Below are 25,345 nucleotides of genomic sequence, written 5' to 3' on the forward strand. Positions count from 1 at the left end.
AAGACATCACTTTGTCTTCCTTGTATTGAGAGAAAGACTTGGCAGGCGGACGCATCTTTTATGAAATTGTGATTTAAAAAAAAAAATTATTTAAATTAATATTATTATTAATTATTGAAATCACAATTTCGTGTGGACCCTTTCAAGTACTCCGGCCCGCTTTTGACAATTTATTATTTTATTATAATTAGGAAATATATTGTGTCGTTGGTTTAGTTTATTTATTTATTTTTTTTTTTCAAACAATTATATCCATGAACAAGGCACTGCTCGTAAAAGTTTTTTGGGTTCGTATAGTATATTTTAAATTCTTACTTTGAAATATATCGAGATTGTTCATATTTAATATTGTAATTTTTTTTTACTAATTATAAATTCATTTTTTTTTAAATAATTACAACTAATCTAATAAAATTAAAATAAAAATTAATATAATTATAATTACTATTATTCCAACTCAGAATTTTTTCACATGGACAGAGTTCAATTTAAGCTGCTCTAATTAATCTAGTCGGTAGGAAATTTTTAACTATTTATTTTTTAAACTATTATCGCGTATAGTACAATAAATCTATAGAAAAGTGTCCCAACTGCAGGAAAATTGACGAGGTCAATTTAAAAAAAAAAAATTAAATTATATTAGTTTTTTAATTTTGTTACAATATTTACAAGTACTGGGTTAGCAGAGCTCCTTATTAGAATCTTAATTTTTATTTTTATTTATGTTATATTCTTCTTCGTTTATTATAATATAATTATATGTAATATATAATATTACCCTAACTTAATTATATTTTTAATAATTATTAACACAAATTACTTTCAACGTAATAGAGTTGGAGAGATTGACGCTAAATAGTTGACTTGTCTGATAATTTTTGCTGTCAAAAAAGTTGAAAATAAAATAATAAAAAATATTACATAAATTTGTTCTTACATTAAGAAAATTGAGTATCAACTTCCTTCTAAGAGACAATAATAAATAATTCATCAGGTAAATTCTCCGAGATAATTTTTGAGTAAAGAAGATATTTTTCAATATTAATTTTTCTGCTAGCGTATCTGATTTTAAATGTAAACACGGAATATCCCTAGTGGGAAGCGACATGAAAAATTTTAGTCAATAATCATGATAAGTTATCATTAAATTAAAGTTAACAAATAGTTTAGTTTATTTTGTGACGGAGCGAGGGAATAATGTCATCTTCTTTCGTGATTTAATGAAGCGATGCTCATATTTATTTTTAATGTAATATAAAACGTAGAAATTTGTTTCTCGGTGAATTTTATGATTTAGTTATTTACTTTTTTTTTTATAATTTAAATTATAGTCTTCATATTTATAATATGGCGTTACTAATGCAAAAAGGGACTTAAAAAAATTTGAAAATGTGTATAAAGTATAAATCAGAGGAAAAAATGAGAAAAAAATTTGTTTTTTTTTTTTAAGACAAAAAAATTTTTTTTATTCATATTTTATAAATTTTTTCTTAAAAAATTGAATATTTTTTAACTTCTAGTATGTAAATTGAAAATTTTTATTACCAAAAATTAAATTTTTAAAGCATAAAGTTAGAAAATAAAATTAAACTTTTTTTCTAAATACGCTTTTTTGGTTTTAAAAATTTTTTTCTTATTTTTTCCACATTCTTAAGATTATTTTCTTCAAAGAAAAATTTTTTAAACGTTTTTTCTAGGTATTTTATAACTTAATATTAAGTTTGCAATAAAATTCCATAAATTTTATATAAAACTCCAATAATAACTCATTAGAATAAATTATTGTAATTAAACTTGTCAAAGTTTTATATTATACTTCATATGACTTATGCGCATCATAACCTCCAAAGTTCAGCGTAAAGTTAATATTTTACAATCTCCTTATAATTAATTCAGACGTTTAACTTCACTGTAATAAATCACTTGAATAAAATTCAAAGCTACTAATTATTCAAAAAGACTCCAGTGACTCGTTATCAATGTACCAAAAAATTCATAAAAATATAAAAGTTCATTGTTTAAATTTTTACAAGTTTAAAAAAGCTAGGTTATGCATAAAACAATAAAAATCTATATTTTTTGAAAATAAATCTGGAAACTTTGACAAAAATAAAAATTACAATTTAAACTTTAATAATTTCACAAAATTCATGAAAATGTAGCCGATATTTCAAAATTTTTAGACATTTTTTATTTGAATAAATTTCAATTAAACAATTAAAAAAAAATTTCTCATGTAAAAAACTTGAAAAACTATAAGTGTAATTTTTTATAAATATCTTTTTAGTTGTAATTTAATGAATAAAAAAAAATAAAAAATTTTTAGACGTCTGCTAACTTCAGTGTCGTCAAAATTCTTCAATTTTAAACACAACTAGAATTCAAATTTGCGCGCGCCTCATATTTATGGTCATGATATATTTATGTGTCGTTTATGTATATTATATTCACTTTTAACCAATCAGAATGAGAATAAATATTTTCAACCAATCACATCACGAATAAATTGGTTTCACATATATTTCATCTCAATTTTATTATGGGAATTTTATTATGGGACTAGAATTGAATTTTGCGCGCGCCTGAGTATAGCATTTGTCTATATTTTCATGCTTATGATATATTCGACCAATCATGTTACGAATAGTTTGATGCCACATACATTTCATCTCAATTTTATTATGACTAGAACTAGAATTTGAATTTGCGCGCGCAAGCGCGCGCCTGACTATAGTCAGGAATATATTTTCAAGCATATATTTTCATGCTTATGATATATTCGACCAATCACGTTACGAATAGTTTGATGCCACATACATTTCATCTCAATTTTACATTAGGACTAGAAGTGAATTTTGCGCGCGCAAGCGCGCGCCTGACTATAGGGTTTGCATATATTTTCATGCTTATGATATATTCGACCAATCACGTTACGAATAGTTTGATGCCACATACATTTCATCTCAATTTTATATTAAGATTTATTATATATATTAGGATTATTAGGGCCAGTTTTTCAATTCAGGATAAAATTTTATCTGAGATAAAGGTACTGCCAATATAATAAAAAAATAAATAATTCAGCACAGTGATATTGCGTACGAGTAGTTATCCTTAAATTCAGTCACTTATTTTGAATTAAAATAAATAAAAACATTAGCCACATGTCACAGAAATATTAACCTCCAACTGTGACATTTTGCTGATTGTAAATAAATGAGATAAAAAATAAATAATATTATTATAATTTTTCTTCTTTCACAATAGAAGTATATTGTACCCGATGTATTATCATAGCTTATGGAGAACATTGTTAATTTCATTTTATCTTCCAACGATGATTCGGATAATAATAATCATGATGATATCAAAAACTACCTAATTTACAAATTAACAAAACTTCCCTCCTAAACATACGACAAAGCTCAACTGGTTCATCGGATTTATAATCATATCATCGAGGATGATACTAAAGTTAGTCGACGTTTTTAATTATTTGATTGTTTTTTATTAATTAAACTAAAACAGAAACATATTTTTTAAAAATTTCACTTACAATCTTTGAAGTTTTTTACATGTGGAATTTTTTAAAAAATTTTTTTGTAATAAATTTTTCAATAAAAAAAAATTCTAAAAATTTTCAAATGTCGGCTAACTTAATTTTCATTCATCGAGGACATTTTATTATTCAATGTAAGACTAAAGTGGATGTGCTTCTTGCGTTTGACATATCTATTATTAATTTAAAATTGTGTTAATTAATTTAAAATAATTTAATTGACACAATAAGAGGTTATTATTATTTTATTTATTTATTTATTTTCATTCAAATGAATGACCAAATTCATGGAGAATTAACAGAGAGCAATATCACGTCGCTGAATTATTATTTTTTTTTAATTATATTGGTAGTACTTTTATCTCGGATAAAATTTTATCCCTGATTGAAAAACTGGCCCTTATTAGAAACCAAATATAGTCAATCTCTCTCAAACTCCAACAAATATAACCTCTAAAAATCTCTCCTAACCTATAAAAAAATTACGAAACAAACATTAAAAATCTAATTTCATCAAAGTTAAAAAAAAAACCCAAGAAACCCTCGTGAAAACGACCGAAAAAAAACTATTTCCTTAACATAGTAAGAAAATACAAAACTGGTCCAGGGCCCGCTTGTAAAAAAAATAAACAAAAAGGCGTTGGCCGCAGGCAAGCCGTTACAAGGGGAAGCACTTGGTCTTTTTTTGCGTGACTACCGACCTACAGTCGACCTTATCAATAGTAAAACTCTCAGGCTTAACGCCGTCCTCCACCGAGATCCTCCCTAGCCTCTTCTTCACCCTAAAGGGCGTAGATCTCGGGGAGATAATCTCGTACAAATCGCTTGTTCTTCCTTGGATCTTCTCCCTCCTCTTAGGACTAACAGATCCGCTTTGATCCACAGGAATAGCAATGTCCACATCCAGACAATTCTCCAATTTCTTCTCCTGATTTTTCTTCTTCGAATTTTCCTCAAAGACATCCGAAAAGTCGCAGTCGCATTCGCAAATCAAATTACCGGGATCAATATAATTTCCCTCGTCCTTCTCATCAGTCCATTCCGACGCCAGGGATATAGCACGAGCCTCCGGCTTAATTGGCTTAACATCATCAGCATAATCCAGCGACAAGCATCGTTTTTCAAACAAAGCCGGTCCGCTTTCTGGTTCTGGCTTTTTAAAACAGGACTCTTCTTTATTTTTATCATCTTCATCACCATCCATCACTTTCTTATCATCACCATTATTAGCATCATCATCATCATCCTTCTTCTTCTCTTTCTTCCCTTTACCAATCCTCAAAAAAACCGAAGATCTGCGAATGCTGTTCTCCCTCTCAACAGACAGACAAAACTCTTTATCAGACAGCGAAATTTTCTTGGGCAGCCTTGCAGGTTTCAGACAATCCAGCTCCCAATCTTTGCCTTCTTCCGACGGAGTCTTCAGCAGACTCTTGATCCTTTTCAATTCAGTCAGCAGATCCATAGTTTCTTGTGAAGGTTCGTGAAAAATCCTCCTGACTGGTCTGCGAATCAGCGAACCGGCAACATCTGCTTCTCTATCATTAGTGCTGTCAATCCTGTCTTGTTTCTTCAGCACTGATTTAACAGTATTAGAGCTTGAAAAGGATCCTTTATTGTCCTTATCATCATCCTTGTTACCGCTAACTTCCTTAACTTTGGACACTTTGTTACTCGTGATGTCGTAGACTTTTCCCACCTGGACAACAGGACCAATAGTGGTCTCCTTTGCTACAAACTTGTACCGCTCGGTAACGATCGGAAAATCTGTGGAAATTACCGCAGAACTTGTTGTAGTCATTCGCGTGCGTCGTTTGAAAGCAGCGTAACTTTCAGCAGGTACATCTTGAAGCTCAAACTTGTCATGTAAGACTTTGAAGGTTCCTCTTAGCATATCTTGACTGTTATTAGAAGACGGATGGCTGTTGGCAAACGGAGAGTCGCTTCCACTTTGGTAGCCCAAAGAGGAGGCAGATGGCGCGGAGCCGACGACTGTTTCTCGCGAGTAGATTAAATTATCCGAAGAAATCCCTCTGCGTTCATTAATCAGCTGTCCGTAGCAATCTTTCTTATCCGTTTTGTCCAAAATGTCTTCAGAAATCTGCCTTTTGGTTCTGTAATCAGTGCTTCTTCCTCCAAATTTCTCAATAGTTTCATTGAAAGTTTGCCTGCGACTTTTCGAAGCAATCAATTCAGCGCTCCGAGTTTTATCATCAAAGCTTCCAAACTCTTGATTATTTCCATTAGATTCCGGTAGAATATCTTCAGAAGCCTGCCGACGCGTTTTAGTAGGCGAGGCATCTAAATCTCGAGGTAGGGACGAGTTTTTTCCCTTAGAGGGCACCACTCTTACAGGCAATTGCGGTTCTGGCGAGACTTTAGAAATTCTGCGCTTCGTAGGAGAGTTTGGAACAATCAAAGCGGCTTCTTCGTCGCTAATAGACATCTCGCGGGAGCTGTAATTCCTGTCCAACAACCTGGACAAACAAGGCGAAGGTCTTTCTTTTTTTCCAGAACTAAATGGCGAATTGCTCCAACTAGAAGCTGTTCTAGGCGAGCCTAAATATCCGACACTAGAAACAATTTCTTCGCTAGTCGTAACGCGACATTTAATCAATTCCGCGCCAGTTCTCGAATTCTTCTGAATTTCCTGAGAATTCTGGACATTATTAGGCTGGCAACAGGTGTCATTATCAAGCGGAGGTAAAGAACTTGGCCCGGTTTCTTGGATAATGTCAATAGATCCATGCTCATCAAGATCTTCAGTTTCAAACGAGTACATTTTTAGTAAAAGACTTTTGCGGTTGCGATCAATAGAGTGTGAGTGGTTAACTTGCTCCTCTACGAGCTCCTCCTCTTCTACTACCAATATTACATCTTTGCAAGGCTCCTCACGTGTCCGTTCAATAGACGGTTCAACAATAGTTTGGGTTCTGCGAATCATAGCACGTGGCAATTCGCGCAAACTTTCGAAATTGAATTTATCCAAAGTTTTAGAGGAGCCGATTTTATCGAGAAAAGGCCGCTCTAGAGCTTTGCTAGGTCCGATTTTTTCTAAATAAGGCTTTCCGATAATTTTAGGGGTGATTTTTGAAAGGAAAGGCCGGTCCTCTGTTTTGGAAATTCCAATTTTCTGGAGAAAAGGACGGCGTTTTTCCTTGTACCCGTCAGTGGTTGAGGAACGGTCGCTGAGCCTTTCGCTGCTGTAGTTAGAGGAATTGTCGCTGCTCTTGGAACGGGCGCGCTTGTTCCTGGAGTTTGCATTGAGCGGCGTTCGCGGAGTTCGCGGGGTTAATGAAGGACTCGCGTCGGGATTGGGACAAGTTTCGTCTAGAAGAGCGATTGCGTCGCTGAGGTCCATGTAGGCTTTTCGGGGAGCCGGGGGCCTGATTGGAGGGTTGTCGCTGTCGATGCTGCTGCCTCTGGTGGAGACGAGCTCGGGTCTGGCCCCCGGAGGGAGGGAAGAAAAGTTGTTGCGGGAGAAAGATGAAGATGAGGGGTACGAGCTGGCTTCGAGGGCACGATCTAGGCATTGGGTAGAGTCGGTGATCGAGTCGTCGATGGTTGTGGTTGTTGTGTTGGCGGTGGTCGTGAACCAGGGTGTTACACTCAGGTCCTCGGGGCGGATCGCTGGACTCTGCGGCTGGTTTACTGAGTGCTGGCGGAGGTAGAGCGCTTTTGAAACGGCCCCCCGGCTCAGGTACGGCGGACCTGAAGAGTCTGTCGAGCCCGGGAATCTCATTGGGGAGATACTTGGTGGGGAGGTTGATGACAGCGCTATCGCGTGTCGGTAAGTTGAACAAGTCGCGAAATGCGGAGGCGCCGGGCGGGTTGTCTCGATTACGATACGTCCCTGTGCGCAAGGTACCACCGGCTCGCCGTCTGTTGGCGCTTCTTCGGGGGTCAATGGTAAGGCTGCTCCGCGTCCGAACTCAATGAACCACAGCTCGTCCCTCAACTCGCTTTCTCACTTTTTTTCATTCATGTCTTTATTCAGGTAGTGCAGCACGTAGTGAAGGACCAAGTCGTAGCAGTACTTGTATTCCGTCTGAAATTTTAGAGATTTTTAGTTAGCGGCTGCACAGTAAAAAATTTTTCGTCATTGTGTAAAGTGTAAAAATGTTTGTGTAGAATTTAACATTTTAGTGTGTAGAATTTAAAATTTTAGTATGTTGATTTAACACAATAGAGTGTTGTGTAAAAAAAGTCATCAACACAAGTCTTCAATTCTTCAATTTTTGAATGCCTCGCATAAGCAAAATTATATCTATTACCAGAATGCTAGAGGATTTTTACTTATATTACACTTCTATCATTGATTATGATGTTTACATTCTTATTGAAACTTGGCTTAACAGTAGTATTTTCTCCTCAAAGTTATTTGATATTAAGTAAAAATTGTTGATAAATGAATGACAAATAAATATAAAATTAATAAACCTTTCAGTCTGGCTGATAATACTACATACTCTCAGTATCTGGCACACTAGCATCACCAAGAATTCAACAATGTAAGCTTATCAATCTTATCATAATCATCTCTAAGAATGAGTAACTATATTTTGTTTCTATTATTTTATTTTTTGTTTTATTTTTTACTTTCCTTTAGCTTCTGGTAAAAACATTGAATACACTGATTAATTAATTAATTTAAGGGAATAATTAGCATTGAAGAATTAAAGCTTTGGTTTATATAGAGACATTGTATATTATATTATATAATATTGTTTATACTCTGTTACTATCTTCAACTCTGTATTTATTGAGTAATACTGTTATTGGCCCTCTGGGCTGTTGGGTTTAAATAAAAGAAATAAATAAACACAAATTTTTGTGTTAAATTTTACGAAAAATTTTTCACTGTGTGTGGTGAAGTTCAAAAGGGAATTGTAATTGGATATTTAGAAGTTTTTGGTAAATACAGTGGATTCTCGGTAACTCGAACTTTGTAAAGTACAAGGAAAACAGTAAACTGTAAAATTCACTCGGATTCCAGTTAATTTTTATAGTTTCAAACCGTAAAGCGGAAATCGGGGTGGTAAAAATACAAATATTACAGAACTTAATGTAGAAAGTGTAAAAGCCACGATTTATAATTTAATATCGAAAATAAGTGATTAGTAGCTGTCATTATCGTAAATAACGACTCTCTCATCTTAAAAAATTACAGTTTCAAACAGTAAAAATTGCCATTTCAATATATAGTCCATACTATGAGAAGAAGGGAAACTCAGATGAGGAGAAGAGGGTCTCACTTCGGGAGAATTTAACATTTGAAACAGTAAAAATTCTACTTTTAAAATATGCATTTTACCAGTCGAAGCAAGTCAATAGTTTCGTTTTTAGCGTTACGTTTAAAATTTACCATTTTACTTTGTAAATATTGACGTTGCTTGTATTAGAAATTTAGTAACTTTATTTTATACTTTTTACATATCATATAATCATTTTTTAGGTACGAAATGATAAATATCAAAGTCACAATTCTTAATAATTGTACTTTAACATTTTCGACATTCACATAGCGAATATTACTGTTTGAAATAGTATTTTCTTCTGTTTGAAATGGTAATTTTGAGCAGTTGATCGAGTATTATTTATTACAGTTTACTTTTTTCCGTGTAGAAATCCTCAGTAACTCAAAAAAAATCTGTATTCCCTTCCGCTAAACTCTTAAATACGCGATATCTCGAATTATTTAGACTCTGTAACTCGAACTTAGTATCGTTTCCCTTCCAGTATCGATAAATGATATTTATACTCTATAACTTGAATTTTAAAAGTAAAACTCTATAAGTTGAAGTTAGTAAAATATAAAGACGTTTTTCTCCGAACTGTCTAAGCTTATAGCAATCAAATCTAAATTCCTATAGGAATGTTCAATGTTTCTTATATTCTTGTTTGTAATGTATATTTTCTCTCTAAGTTATTTTCTTGCGAATCAAGTGTTTTCTTAATTTTTTTTGGCCTACTTGCAACTTTTGAACATCTTGTTAAGTCGAGAACTTGTTAACTCGAAGTTTTTATCACTTCTCTTGAAATTCGAGTTATCGAGAGTACACTGCATTTACAAGTGGGGTCAACGATTTTAACTTTTATTTTTTTGAACAAAATTTCTATTTGATTTTATTGATATATTTTTTTTTTGAAAAATACATGAAAAAATGAACAATTAAAAAAAAAGTTGATTATCACAATTTTAACAAATTTTCAAAAAAATTTATAAATTTTTTGAAATCAAGAATTTTCTGAGCTGAAGTATTTTAATTAATTAATTTTTTTTTAATTATATTAATATCTACCTGAATTGCAAAATATTTACCTTTATTGAAATATATTAGGTAATTTAACTAAAAGTTTCACTTGATTTAAGTTAAAATTCCATGCATTCCACACCGAAAATAATTATATATGGAAATTACAATGATATTAAATCTAACAGATATCTGATCATTTTTAAGATTTTTTTTTTAACAATTTAATAATTATATCTAAAACTTTTTATAAAATTCCATCCATCGAAATGAAAAAAAAAAAAAAAAAAAAAACTATGAATGCAATTTATAAAAAATGTTTTCTCAGTACTACTTTATCTTATAAAGAAAATCAAAAAATAGTCTGGTGTCTTTCTTTTTATGAATGACTTTGTTTCTCCGTACATCAATTTTTCAGACAAGAAAATATATTATGAACAATTATTAAGAATATATATTCTTGTGTCAAGAAAATTTTTTTAATAATAATTTTTCTCTCAACGTAATACATAAAAAAAAAAAAATATTTAATTCTATAGTTTCTCAATTTTAAAATACAAAGACTGAAATTTTTTACCCTTGATAAATATATAAGAAATTTATATGTATAAAAAATTATATATACATAAAAAATTATATGTATATAAAAAATTTTCTTACACTATGTTTAAAAATTTTTTTTTCGTTTTTTAAATCACTTTTGTTAATTTAAATGAAAAAATTTATTTTTAAATCGAGACAGCCCATTTTCTTCGAAATAATTTTTTTTTTGAATTTTATTATTAATTAAAAATTAGAAATTTCTCATAGACTAATTAAAAGCTTTTAAGTATTGATAATAAAATAAAACAATCTGTCGCGAGAAGACAAAGCGATAATTGAACTTTTAAAGATAATATAAAACTATTAAAATTAAAGTCTCCGGAATAAATTAATTAAAAAAGTACAAATGTATTGTCTTAGGGAGATGAAGAATAAGCCAAGTACTGTAGAAGAGATTAATTATAAAATATAAAAGAACATAAAAAATCACCATGTTCCCAACGAGCTGAGGGCGATGTCGTCGTACAGTCTTAACAGCTTGAAAGATATCAACTTCACCGTGCTGAATAACTTGCTCGATGCAAGCATTTGCAGCGCAATAAACGCCGCAGCGACTTCTGCCGTCAGGTGAAACGACACACACTGGACCGTAATCTCCCTTTTGTCTCCACCTTTCAACCATGTTCATCAGCTCAACCAGGCTGTTGGTGGACGTAGGCACTGCTTGACCCATCGGCCAACATGTCAACTGGAACAGCTGGACCGTTTTTGGAGGTGCTTTTACTCCGGCCATCAACTCCGTCAGTGATACTATTTTCTTGTTTATCCGGAATATCTGGTGGTATAAATTTTAATAAGTTAATAGTTAATCAAGTCAATTTTTATAATTAAAAAAATAAAGAAAATTTGTGTTTACATTAAAAAATTTTGACTTAAGTTGGACTCTTTTAAGGATTTCATATGATTTTCTACAATAGTTTATTTATTATGATGAATTTTCAGAGTAACTTTATATAGCATGCCATTAAGCTATGTTTTACAGCATTGTAGCAACCCTGTTGTTGGCCTATGGGCTGTTGGGTTGATTTAAAAGTAAATAAATAAAATAAAATAAAATAAGTATAGATTTACATTTCAAACTAAGTAAAATTTTTTTTATTTATTTATTTTTATATACATATCAAATATTAATTTATACTACCAACCTTGCAGTCACTATGTGACTGTCGTGACTTGTGAACTATAAGTAAATAAAATTTTACTTTATTAAATAATGACTTTTGTTATATTGCACTGTAATTTTTTAACTATTGACATTTTTAAAGATTGTAAGCTCATACCGATGTTACACTTATCAAGAGCTTTTATTTGAGTACCCACATGCATTTTTGATATATTTTTCATATATACATATATATATATATATATATATATATATATATATATATATATATATATATATATATATATATATATATATATATATATATATATATATATATATATATATATATATATATAATATACATAAATATATAAAATATATGAAAAATTGATGTGGGTACTCAAATGAAAGGTCTCGATAAGTGTAACGTTGAGATAAGCTTATATCTTTAAAAATATCATTAGTAGAAAAGATACAATGTAATTTTTTAATTATTGACATTTTTTAAGATATAAACTTATTTCGATGTTACACTCATCGAGACTTTTTATTTGAGTACCCATATGCATTTTTGATATATTTTTCATATATACATATATATAATATATATAAATATATAAAATATATGAAAAATTGATGTGGGTACTCAAATGAAAGGTCTCGATAAGTGTAACGTTGAGATAAGCTTATATCTTTAAAAATATCATTAGTAGAAAAGATACAATCTAATTTTTTAATTATTGACATTTTTTAAGATATAAACTTATTTCGATGTTACACTCATCGAGACCTTTTATTTGAGTACCCACATGCATTTTGATATATTTTTCATACATACATATATATATATATATATATATATATATATATATATATATATATATATATATATATATATATATATATATATATTTATATATATATATATATATATATATGAAAAATTGATGTGGGTACTCAAATGAAAGGTCTCGATGAGTATAATGTCGGGATGAGCTTTTATCTTTAAAAATGTCAATAGTTCACGAGATTCAAAGTCATTTTTTAATTATGTATCTAGAGATAGAGAATTTTCGAATGTAGCTTAAATACTTATCATCATAAATTGACTATTGGTGACAATGATATGAAACCATGAGAAGGCACATATTCAAGTCAAGACTGTTCCAACGATACCAAATTTAACCATAAAAACCCATTTTATCATATAAATACACTGGCCACAAAATTTTACTTATTCTCTTAATAATATATATAATTAAAAAAGTAAGAAAAATCTTCAAATAAGCTTAAATTTATTATAAAATAAGTTTCTATACCCTTAAAAAAATATCCTGAAATAAAAATTATTTATATCAAAACATATCAGGATATCTATAACCATATAAGAGTATATCAATCTTTATATGAATATATATTAATCTAAATAAAATTTTTTATTTTGAAAGAATTTTTATAATTAAATTGAGTATCATCAGAAAAATCTTGATCTGAATTTGTGCCTTAACATGATTTTATAAATTTTTTAATGATAGTCAATTTTTTGGAAGAATTTGGAATATTTTGTTGGTTCTATAATTTTTTTTTCAACCAAATTTATCCATAAAAAAATTGGTAATTAATCCTGTGATAGAAACATTATTTTTAAAATTTATTTCAAAAGTATCCAAACTATGAAAATTATGATTTAAAATATTAAAAAATCATAAAGTTAAAGTTTATTCATAATTTGTAATTCTCAGTAGCCACATAATAGTCATTGCAAACTATTAGCATATGGATAATTAATATTATTCTAGCTTATCATCATCATCCTAAACCAAAAACTAAAACTAAAACTAAATATTATCCCTGATATATTCCCAGTAGCTAGGCATCCTTTCATGCTCCAGAGCTTTAGATATCACGTCAGCTACCTGTACTTGCTCTATGTATTCCTCATTATATATTATGTACTATATATTGTATGTTTATGTATTACAACAAGTTTTGTTAAATATAGATCCATCATTCAGGAGAATGAAGAGCCGACGAATATAATTATTATGTTATATACTCACCCAAGTTTTAATGTTGGTGTAATGATTATGGCTGATGTGATCTATTGTGAAGACAGGTCCGTACTTCTTGGAGTGCTTTCCTTCAGGCCAGAAGCTAGGAAAGTTTGTTGAAGTTGTGGGCGGCACACACAGGATTACTACTGCTGAACACTCGTAATCGTATACTAAGGACCAAAATTCACCGCAAGTGTGCTTTAATGGCCATTCTGTTACTATGTATTCCCGTGGTTTTGTGTAACCCTAGAAATTTATGCACAAAGTTATAACTTGTTTATATTTTTTTTTTCTTGTTTAGCTTAAGATTTTCAAATTTTGTTTTCTTGGTCAATTAATTATAGTATTTTTTTTAAATTAATTAAAATCTGTTTTTTTTTTTGCATAAAAAGTTCAAAAATTAAAATTTTTTAATATTTTTGAAGTCATAAAAATTAAAAAAATCAATATTTTTGTTTAAAAAATTTTATACCGACCAAAAATTATATAAATTAAAAAATTTACATATATTTAAATATTAATCATTAGAAAAAAACTTTTTTTTTAATTAAAAAATTGACTTTTTAAATTATTTCTTTTAATTATTAAAATAAAAAATTAATTTTCAATTAATTTTAAAATTGTTTTAATGCTAACAATAATTTTATATTGACCAAAAATCATCAATAAATTTTTAAATGTCAATTAATTTAAAAAAAAAATTGTTTTTTTCTAATTATTTTTTTTTTGATAAACTTTAAAAAATTATATAATTGTTAAAAAAAATTTTTAAGTATCATTCTTATGAGTTAAAATATTATAAACCGTGAAACTAAACAATTAAATACGTCGGATTTGAAAAAAAAAAAAAATAAGAAAACATTCATTACAATCAATAGAATAGTGTAATTGTAACTATACAAGTCCTGAATAATCTAAAACCTAATTTCACAAAGTAGATCTCAAATACAACTCAAGAGAACTTACTTCGGATAATTTTGCTATTGGGGTTTGTTCAAACTCTGAGGTCTCAAGATTAATTTATAATAAGTTCTCAATACCAATTTAAACTTGTCGAAAGTACAGCGCACTTCAGTACAGTCAGTGAAAAACTACTTGAAAAGTCAAATATGTGACACTGAAAATTTATAAAAAAAAAAAAAAATAAAATCTTGAAACTTCGCTCTTATAAATTTCATTTTAATCGGATTGCTTTAGATTTAAAACATTCACTCATTTTAACATATCAATTCATGGATTTATATTATTATTATTCATTGGATTGCGAAATTGTTAATTAGTCGAAATTACTTTTGTCAACTGCATAATTAATTTTCAATAATACCAATATAAATAGCAATTGCAATAACATTGTATGAGTTTTATTTGAAATCGGTTTTAATCTTCGGGCTTTTCTGTGTTTTCATCATCAGATAAATATCCCGGAAGGATAAAGTGCTGTGACAATGGACCGTGATAATGTTAAAAGAATAAATTTATAGCGATACAGCAAAAAGTTTTTTTTTTTTTTTTTTTTTTTTTAATAACAAACATGATGAATATTTTATGACTATAAAGAATGCGACATTTTATAAATTTTATAGTCGCTTTTATTTTCATTTCAGTTTTATTATTGAGATTGTACTAAAAAATATTATCAGCACTAAAAAAATATATATTTATACAAGAATAAAATATAATGGAGACGATATAAAACAATGATATGATAATGGCTATCTTTTGTAGTACATATATATCGATTTTCCGTGGGGCTTTGAGTGTATGTACTACCGGATAGTGTATTTAAAAGTGATCGATCGAAAACTTAATGGCCATTATTAGTGTCACATAAAAATTATAAAATATAAAACGTTTCCTACCCCGAAGGGAGGGAAACGGTTATTTCAGGTCTTGCCAAAGGCTTGACCTATCGGAGATTACCTACCGTATCTTTCATGCATATTTACCCAAATTTGCTGACTTTAAGCCTTAATCTTAGCTCATAGAGGGGAAATTCCCCTCATGCGTCTAGGTTTCCCAAGGTGCCGGGTAGCACGTACCGCTGCGGTGCGTGAGTCTTCAGTACCTACTCCGATTCGCGCCGGCAAGGACTTGCTCAGGTCAAGCCTTTGGCAAGACCTGAAATAACCGTTTCCCTCCCTTCGGGGTAGGAAACGTTTTATATTTCATGTCTATGCCTTTGGCTTGACCTATCGGAGAGATGTTTAATTTCTGCCGGCACCAACAGCGTACTGTGACCCTGAAAAGAATTATTTCTAACCCTAACCGCTTAACCGTAAACCAGGAAAAAAAACCATGATTATATTATTATTATTTTATTTTTAATCAGCCCAACATCATACAAATTATAAATGTAATTTTAAGTAGTAAACAAAGATAAAAGCTGCAAGGAAAATGCCTAACTTACTTGACTAGCCGGGCCAGCTTAATTAACTGGTTCGAACGCCTTCATAACTACCTGATTCTGAGACTTTGGTCTAGGTCTTTGCACCTCCTTACAGTAGAACTTGAAAAAGTTTGTTGCCCCCTGCCAGTTACCTCGCTTCAGAATGTCGTCTAGCTCCATCCCCTGCTCAAATCTGTACGAAGCTACAGCTGATCTAATCGACCCTGGACTCGTGTTAATATTCAATTCCTTGAAGATTGTCTTAACCCAACCGGCGATTACCGCCTTTGAAGCTTCTGCAACCTTGCCCCTTGTTGTAATAAAAAGCTTTAGTAGGCCTGGCACCGCCTTGCGTCTCTGCTCTGACATCTCTATTAATCGATTCACCCAAAAAACTAAGTCAAACTCCTGTTGCTTGGATTTTGACAGTTTCCACCCAGACTGCCTATGTCGAATGCTGTCGGTTTTCGATCCAAAGACCGGCCAAAAGGTAACTGACTCTCGCTGCGACACATAATCATTCACTCCAATAGCCAGCAGGGTCAGATCGTGGATACGCCTTCCCGAAGCCAACAATAGCAGAATAGCTGTATGCCGAGAGACCTGAAAAAGGCTGCTTTGATCGGGGGGATGACTCTTCAGCCACTCAATTAGCACTTCGATGTTCCAAACCGTCGATTTCGCGGGAGACCTAGCCGCTTCGCGATTACCCAGGGCTTTAATCATCGACCTAACTAATGGGTGAGCACTCAGCCGATTTTCGCTGCTTGGGTTAGCTAGTGAACTAACTACCGACTTTTTTGTTAAGATTGTCCGGTAACCCAGCTTCCTTTCATTGGCTAAGTATCCCAAATATGCTGCCAGCTGCTGACCCGTCGGCTGGCTAGGCGGCAACTGGTTCTCGGTGCACCATTCTGACCACTGGCTCCAAGCTGCACCATAAGTTTTCCATGTGGAACTCCTCCACGCAGATGACACCAGGTCTACATTAGAACTACTTAAGCCAGCCACTAGATTGGCCCACCCCGTATCCGCCAGACCTCTAAACACATGTCCTTTACGTTCTGTGGAGGCATTCCGGTCGCCAGATCCACCAGTGAACACTCCAGGTTCCGAAGTTCGAAAGGGGCTGCTGTGCTTCTGCTCTTCAGCTCGCTCCTCCAGAAGGTCCTTTTCCACCGAGGCGCCACGATCAGGAATACTCCTTTCGCCGAGTTCAGATGGTGCAGAACCTCCGGAATCAGAGGAGGAGGAGGGAATACCCAAGCTAGGTCCGTCTCCCAGGTCCTGCTGAACGCATTGATGAAGGCTGCCTCGCTGTCGCTTGCCTCCAGGGTGACATACGTCTCGACTACCTTTGACCGACTCGTGGCAAACAGATCTATCTGCGGTCTTCCCCATTTTCTGAACACCAGCTGTACTGTATCGCTTTTCAGATGCCAGTCCGTAAGGGGTGTCCCCCGCGACAATCTGTCCGCCCAGCAGTTGTATATTCCCGGCAGGTAGAAAGGAACCAGACATATCTGAGCCCGATGACTCAGAGTCAGGATCTCCTTGACGACTTCCTGCAGGATCTTGGACCTGGTCCCTCCCTGCTTCCTGATATAAGCAACTACTGTTCTGTTGTCGGACTGAAGCATCACTGACTTGCTCCGAAGATCTGTTACGAACTCCCTTAGGGCCAACAACACAGTGTAAAGCTCTTTGCGATTCACGTGCCAACGCTGCTGCTCCCGCGACCAAAGACCCGATCTTATCTCGCCGTTCAGATGAAATCCCCAACCTTTCTCGGACGCATCCGTTGTCAAAAACATCGTCGGGTGCTCCTGGAATACTGGGCTCGTCTGGTGAATGTTCTTTTTCCACCAAACGCAGTCTTTCATCGCTGGTAACGGGACTGTCCTCTTTTCCTTTGGTTTGAACTCTGAGAGCTCCAAGCTCGCTCTCTGTAAGTTCCTCGAGAACAGACGGCCCAGAGGATTCACGATCGCCGCAAAATTGAGTTGACCCAACAGCGACGTTCCTTTCGACCAGTTCCACATGCTCCTTGCTACGATCCAATCGATGACGCTCAGAATCCGGTTCTTTTTCTCTTCCGGGAGAACCCTCAGGTTCTTTTCTGTGTCCCAAATGATCCCCAGAAATTCCAGCCTCCTTGTCGGGGTAATAACCGACTTTGTTTGATTCACTACCCAGCCTAGGTGCTGAAGACACTCTACAATCCGTTTCACATGCTCCCGTAGAATCTGTGCATCCTGATGCACAATGAGAAAGTCGTCTAAGTATACTAAAACCCTTATTCCCCATTGACGAAAAAGATTCGCCAACCAGTTGCTGATCCTTGCGAAGGCTAAAGGGGCTGTCGCCAGGCCGAATGGGAGGCATGTCATGTTGTAAACCCGGCCTTTGTATACCAGACATAGATATCTTCGGTGACGCTTGGCAATTGGCAGATGGAAATATGCTTGGGAAATGTCCAACTTTGCCATGTAGTCGTATTTTCTGAGAAAACGGGGGACTTGACGCTGGTTGACTAATCGAAATTTGTGTGGTAGGAGATATTGATTTAGCTGTTTTAGGTTGAAGATCTGTCTTACCGACCCCTCTGACTTTGGAACCAGAAACATGGGGGAAATGAACCCTTTTGACCACTCTGCCTTTTCCAACACTCCTATTTTCAACAGCTTCGTTATCTCCGACGACATTTGAGCAGATTCTTTGGTCCCGAATCTTTTTAAATTTCTTTTTGAAAATGGTACAGTCACCGGTTTTTTTATAAAGGGTATTTTGTAACCTTCCAACATTTCCAAGATGTAATCCGGAGCCCCCATTTGTGCCCATTGGTTGACGTAGTTTTTTAGCTGACCCCCGCAAAACGGATAGTCATAATCTCCTGGGCCTGTCCTTACCAGCTGAACCGGTTCTTGCAGAGGACTTTCTGAAGTCTCTGGTGCTTGGCTTTCGAAAGGAGGACGAATTCGCTGAGGATGACGATTTGTGCGAGCTGCTTTTTTGTTCTCGTGGCTGAGCCGAGTTACTTGGGCCGCGACTTGGCTGGGGTTTGGAGCTACGAAAGTTTCCCCCTTTTGCAGCTTTCGGGGCAAAGCTCTGGGGTCGTTGGTAAAAAACTCTGTGAAAGCCACCTCGCTGATCAAAGAATTTTGACAAAGCTTCCTCATCGAACAGGTGAGACTCAGAGGGAGGAATCTCAGCCAGCTTCGCCGCTAGATGATGATCCTTAGGTTTGTATGACTTTCTCCTCAACTCAATCAATTCTGCTCGCCTCGCGCATGTGTAATGAAGCAGGTCGTCGGAAATCTCCTTGAAGGCCGAGTCACCTAAAAAGTTGTTTTTAATTTCATCAAAAGCTTCGGGGTACTTTTGCGCTATCCTCTGCATCCCCTCAGAGAGCTTCTGACGCTGTTTCAGTAGGCCATGAGTGATCGTTCCTGCCATTTCTTCCGCTCTTTCCAACATTGAATTGGCAAAGGACTTAGGTGCAAGACTCTCCAATTGGCTATTTACTTTGAGAGCGTCGAATACCGGCGAGGCTTGAAGCTTTTTCTGAACATCCTTGTACCTAATCCTGTTCCAGCTTGCAGTACCCAGCTTTTGGCACTCTAAGCCCTGCGCTTTGATTTCTGGAGCCGGAGGTGGAACTGCCGGAGCACTTTCTTTAACTTGAGGAACTAAAGCCAGAGCTTCCAAACTAACTGGTTGCTTTTCCTGGGTCGGCATCAACTCGGGTGCCTTCCATGCTGTTGCATCGGCAATCTGATCGATGGTCGGATCGCCGTCCGACAAACTCTCACCATCCGATTCCTCTGAGCTGCCAACACTCCACTCATTTTCAGCGTTCTTGTTTTCAATTTTATCTAACAAGACGTGGAACATGTTCTCCATCCTTTCTTCTAACTGCGCAATCCTTGATCTTTTGGCCGGATTGTTCGGCATTGGAATCCTTCTCTTACCAGCAGCACCATCAAGAGGTTCATTTTCGTTCTGTTCCTCCTCCGAAGTTTCTTCCTCGGGCCTTAACAAGTCTGCCGCTTGCTTACGGGAAATGAACTGGTCCTTTAAGGGCTTCAAAGCGTGCAAAAATATTTCTGCTTGACTCGCTGAACCCTTAATCTTATTAACCACCGCTGGAGGACTCATGATGAGGGCTCTGCAAAAAGCCCAGTTCAACATTTCGACCTTGAAGTCCCGATACTGTTTCTCTGGTAGGTCTTGAGTCGACGGGTTAAACGCCCGAGCAATTGCCACTGTAGGCAAAGCAAATCTTAGCTTGTTAAGCACTTGAGGATCTAGCTCATCCCCAAAAATCTCTTCCTTGGAGAGATTTACTACCTTCCAATTTCTCCAACCAGTCGGTAACCATTCTTCTGCTGCCAATTTCAGTCTGTCCAGGACCTTGTCCTGCTCCTCAGTCACGGCTGCTTCTTCCACTAGCTCCTCCATAGTCACGAAGGCCGACTGTGGGACTTCCATCTGTAATATAAAGAAGAAAAACCCTATGTTAGTAAGGGTTTCAGGCTGCCCCGCAAGAGAGGTTGTCTGCAAGCGGGTGCTACAGGAGTTTGTGTTCTAACACTATAATACTGCATTATGCGCAGAATTACTCCGTTTCGCATGCTTTATCAAGACTTACTGCCTGTATTAGCAATACCCCGAGCCTGACGGCTGCGGAGACACTCCTCGAGCCGAAGAGGCTGCTCAGCGGAGTCTTAACAGACGGTTGCGTCTCAACCAGAGTAAAGAGCCTCGCCAGACGAGCCGTCACGGCTCCTCGAGCCTATTATGACTACCACCAGTCCACACGGAACTGCGCAAGCGCTCGAGCTATGGGTCATGGCTGCTCTCTGGGAGTAACGAGCAGCTACGTCCGCGGCTGCATCTCGCGAGCCGTGATAACCACTGCTGCGGCTGGCGACCCGCAACGTAACCTAGAACAAAACTAAAATACATAGCATTGATATCTTACCTTATTCCTGGTTTACGATCACGTTTACTTTAATAACTTTTATAACTTTGTTATAATAATAAGTTATTAATAACTTTAATAACTTTAATAACTTTAATAAAAATCAAATTAATTTTCGAACGTTGCAACAACGTTTGGGCATATATGCACTACTCGATAAACAATAGCGTACTGAAGACTCACGCACCGCAGCGGTACGTGCTACCCGGCACCTTGGGAAACCTAGACGCATGAGGGGAATTTCCCCTCTATGAGCTAAGATTAAGGCTTAAAGTCAGCAAATTTGGGTAAATATGCATGAAAGATACGGTAGGTAATCTCCGATAGGTCAAGCCAAAGGCATAGACATGAAATATTCAAATTCATAAAAAACTTTATTTATCATATCATATCATGCCATATATAAAATATATATCTAAAATAAAATGTTATTTTTTCATGTTAGAAATTTATGACCAACATAAATAACTTTAGACGTTTTTTTATTTCCTCGATAATAGTAATAGAGTGGCGTTTCTTAAATTTATATATTATTTTTTGGTAAAACTTTAATTTTATCATTTTTTGTCGAACTTTCTCGGGAGCGAATCTTTCAATAAAACTAAAAGCTGAAAAAAAGTTGCTCATAAGTTTTTTAAAAAAAAAAAGACGTTAGTCAGTTTTATTTGCTGAGAAAGTTTTTAAAGTAAATTTTAGTGCTGGGGATGATTAATTTCATTTATCATTTTTATCCAAGGGAACGTTAAAAATTTTATATACATTTTTTTTCTTGTATTTATTGATCTTGGCTTTATGGATTAAAGAAAAATTTTTTTTTCAGTTAATGAGATTTGGTATTAGTATTAAAAAATAATTAAAAAGTTCGAAATTTATTTCAGAGCTTTTTTAAAGAAAAAAACACAAAGATTGATTTTTTATTAAAGTTTAAAAAATTAACTTACGTCAACAAAAACTGCATTTATGTAGTCTGTAAAACTGTTTCCTTGAAAACTTGTTAGATAAGGCCGAAAATTATCAGCTGAAAAAAAAAAAAATAATTAAAATAATATTACCTTCTTTCTTTTTATTCCTCATTGTAATAACTTTTTTTAAAATTTATTATTATTATTATTATTATTATTATTATTATTATTATTATTATTAAAAAACTTCAATTAAATAATAATAATAATAATAATAATAATAATAATTTCTTTTTTTTCTTATTTATCATTGTAATCATTTTTTTAAATTTATTATTATTATTTTTATTATTACTAGCAACCTTGCAGCCACTATGTGACTGTCGTGACTTGTGAATTATAAATAAATAAAATTTTGCTTTATTAAATAATGACTTTTGTTAAATTACAGTGTACTTTTCTAACTATTGACGTTTTTAAAGATATAAGCTCATCCCGATGTTACACTCATCAAGAGCTTTTATTTGAGTACCCACATGCATTTTGATATGTTTTTCATATATACATATATATAATATATTTTAAAAATATAAGCTCATCCCGATGTTAAACTCATCAAGAGCTTTCATTTGAGTACTCACATGCATTTTCATATATTTTTCATACATATATATATATAATATATATAAATATATGAAAAACTGATGTGGGTACTTAAATGAAAGGTCTTGATGAGTGTTATGTCAGGATGAGCTTATATCGTTAAAAATATCATCAGTAAACAAAATACAACGTTATTTTTTAATTATTGACATTTTTAAAGACATAAGCTCCTCCCGATGTTACACTCATCAAGAGCTTTTATTTGAGAACCCACATGCATTTTTATATATTTTTCATATATTTATATATATAAATATATAAAACATATAAAAAATTGATGTGGGTACTCAAATGAAAGGTTTCGATGAGTGTAATGTCGGGATGAGCTGATATCTTTAAAAATGTCAATAGCTCATGAGATACAAGGTAATTTCTTAATTATGTGTCTAGAGATAGAGTATTTTCGAATGCAGCCTAAATACTCATCATCATAAATTGACTATTGGTGAAAATTATATGAAACCTTGAAAAGGCACATATTCAAGTCAAGACTGTTCCAACGATACCGAATTTAACCATAAAAATTTATTTTATCATATAAATACACTGGTCACAAAATTTTTCTTATTCTCTTAATAATATCGATAATTTTAACTCCTTTTTTTTAATTGATTATCATTGTCATTATTATTATTATTATTATTATTATTATTATTATTATTATTATTATTATTATTAAAAACTTTCAATTAAATAATGATAACAATAAATAATCACTCACGTGGAACAACTAAAACATCACGATTTTTTTCCCTGTTGTCAGCACGATGCCCACCAGCGCAATCACCAATCGTAAATCGAGGTGTTTGCTTGCAAATCTGTTGATACTCTCGTTGATACTCGTTCATCTTAGTTATTGGATTCTTCACGCTCTTCTGCTTTAACCGCTGAGAAAGTTCAGAGACTGGAAACCACGATGCTCCGCATATAACAAACTCCTCGAGGGTGTCGTACACGAATTTATATTGGTCCTGGTAAAGTATACAGCAAGATTAAAAATAAATAAAAAAACCAATAAATTATTCCAGAGCATAAAAAATTTGAAACGGTGTTCTGGATTATTTTATACTGGTTTAAGTTCATTGTAGGACATTGCGGGTATAAACTTTATGCCAGAGCGGTTTTATAAAAGCTGAAATAATGCAATGTATACCGACTAGTTTTTGTAAAAAAAGTTCTCCAGAAATAAAGGAGAAATAAAATTGATTTTAGTTTCTTACCAAACTTTCTATGAGCCCCCGCCTACTTTGACGGAGTTTCTTCAGATATCCAAAGACGTCAAAAGTGTCCTCCTCTTCAGCGAGCTCCATATTCGCGTCTATGGCGAGATACACTCCAGACCGTCCACCGCCGTCGCTGAGGAAAAATAGAAATAAATTATTAAAAAAGTTTCAAGAAATTTTTTATTTTATTTTAATTAGTTTATAATTTGACATTAATTTATCAGCAATATTAAATTTAATATTATCTATAGTTGGCTTAAAAATAGTTTCAATATTTTTTTATTTATTATATTTTAGAACCAAATGAATGTAATTAATTAATTAAATATTTATTTATTTATTTATTTATTAAATATGTTTTAGGATTTTTTAAATTTTTAGTAAAGTTTTATTAACTATTAAAAATCTTTTGGAAATTTGTCGAATAACTCAAGTTTATTAGAAGTGTGTTTAATTTAATAATCTTGGAATTTTCAAGATTATATTTGGCATAACTTGGAAGATATTATGGAAGACTTTAATCATACGGGGAAATTCCGTTCTAGATCTCGGATGATGAGCGAGTTTTTAAAATATGATTTATGATTCAAGATTTATAAAAAGTATTTTATTATTTTTAATGATATATCAAAGTGAAAAAAATTTATGATTTATGGGGTAAAAATTTTTTTACAAGATTTTGCTTCAAAGAATTTACTGTAAAAATTCAGGATTGATAGATTTTAAATTAGATTATTTATTTATTTATTTATGCCAAAGCCTGATCGCTAAATTGAAAAGTAAAAATAAAAATATATTTAATTACAAATTCAAAAATATTAATAAAAACAATTTTATAATTTTTATAAGCACTCTGATTGCAATTATATAAAATAATTATTATTATGATTTCTCTTACAATCTCATAGACATTTATAAACTTTATTTATACATCTAGATTGAACAAATAGTCAAAAATTTTATTCTTGAAAATCTCAAGACTGGACGCATTTTCAATATCAGACGGAGATGCTTGGCACAGACGTATAGGACGATAAAAGATCCCATTAGTGGTGGGGACCCTATTGCTGACACTTTCTTTGATTTTGGTACTTATTCAATTAATGAAATCATTAATTTCAATAATGAATATATTATTTCTAATCTTTAAGATCTTTAGATCAAAAAAATTTTTAATTTTTATTCCAAGTAGAACATTTTTTCATTGAAAGAAAAAGTGCCACTAATGGGGTCTTTTACCTTAGCAGTAATTAAAAATCGACGGTACTTTGGTAAAACCACGTATCTTCTATGTGAATCATTTATTTGAGAAACCCCATAAGTCATATTTTTTTCGAAATCGATTTTCTTGCATTTTTCGATTCTTTAAATTTCCCCTCACTTATACCAGCATCAAAAAATATTAAATCCGTGTTCAAGACCTAACCAATCGGTCGATATAAATCTCGTTTAGTTGAGAAATCCCATAAGTCAGTGACTTATAGGGTTTTTTGAATACACATTCAATTTCAAAATTCTAAAAATAAATTTCTTTCTGTTTTTTATTTAAAATAAATTTCTTTTAAGTAGAAAAATTCAGTTCAATGCAAAATACTTAAATTTTAATAATTTT

At 33.0% G+C, this 25,345-nt stretch overlaps 3 protein-coding genes across 3 annotated transcripts in view; all 3 read right to left on the reverse strand.

The window, feature by feature from the left end:
- Window positions 1–3,622: 3,622 nt before the first annotated feature.
- On the reverse strand, window positions 3,623–7,433 carry LOC123262355. Its single transcript, XM_044724522.1, has 2 exons — window positions 4,781–7,433; window positions 3,623–4,732 (listed from the first exon to the last, which is right to left on the reverse strand). The coding sequence occupies exons 1-2, from the start codon at window positions 7,299–7,301 to the stop codon at window positions 4,218–4,220; spliced, it is 3,036 nt and encodes a 1,011-aa protein (XP_044580457.1). The 5' UTR covers window positions 7,302–7,433; the 3' UTR covers window positions 3,623–4,217.
- LOC123262356 (receptor-type tyrosine-protein phosphatase mu) overlaps window positions 7,391–25,345 on the reverse strand; it is a 127,799-nt gene continuing 109,844 nt past the window's right edge. The window contains exons 8-13 of the mRNA XM_044724523.1: window positions 23,731–23,866; window positions 23,232–23,481; window positions 21,887–21,963; window positions 13,582–13,821; window positions 10,847–11,191; window positions 7,391–7,607 (exon numbers count right to left, since the gene is read on the reverse strand). Of these exons, the coding sequence (XP_044580458.1) occupies window positions 7,527–7,607; window positions 10,847–11,191; window positions 13,582–13,821; window positions 21,887–21,963; window positions 23,232–23,481; window positions 23,731–23,866 (1,129 nt within the window). The 3' untranslated portion in view covers window positions 7,391–7,526. The remainder of the gene's footprint in view (window positions 7,608–10,846; window positions 11,192–13,581; window positions 13,822–21,886; window positions 21,964–23,231; window positions 23,482–23,730; window positions 23,867–25,345) is intronic.
- Window positions 18,845–20,931, reverse strand: LOC123262357. Its single transcript, XM_044724524.1, has 2 exons — window positions 20,613–20,931; window positions 18,845–20,452 (listed from the first exon to the last, which is right to left on the reverse strand). Exon 2 carries the CDS (start codon window positions 20,450–20,452, stop codon window positions 18,845–18,847), a length of 1,608 nt encoding a protein of 535 aa, XP_044580459.1. The 5' UTR covers window positions 20,613–20,931.

Source organism: Cotesia glomerata, linkage group LG4, assembly GCF_020080835.1.
Source record: "Cotesia glomerata isolate CgM1 linkage group LG4, MPM_Cglom_v2.3, whole genome shotgun sequence".
Taxonomy (NCBI): domain Eukaryota; kingdom Metazoa; phylum Arthropoda; class Insecta; order Hymenoptera; family Braconidae; genus Cotesia; species Cotesia glomerata.

Bases quoted from the DNA above. Each gene is read 5' to 3' on its own strand.
- LOC123262355 (XM_044724522.1), bottom strand. From the start codon at position 7,301: ATGAGATTCCCGGGCTCGACAGACTCTTCAGGTCCGCCGTACCTGAGC. The intron at 4,733-4,780 runs GTGATGATAAGA...ATAAAAATAAAG, and splicing joins TGATGATGATGCTAATAATG to AAGAGTCCTGTTTTAAAAAG.
- LOC123262357 (XM_044724524.1), bottom strand. From the start codon at position 20,452: ATGGAAGTCCCACAGTCGGCCTTCGTGACTATGGAGGAGCTAGTGGAA.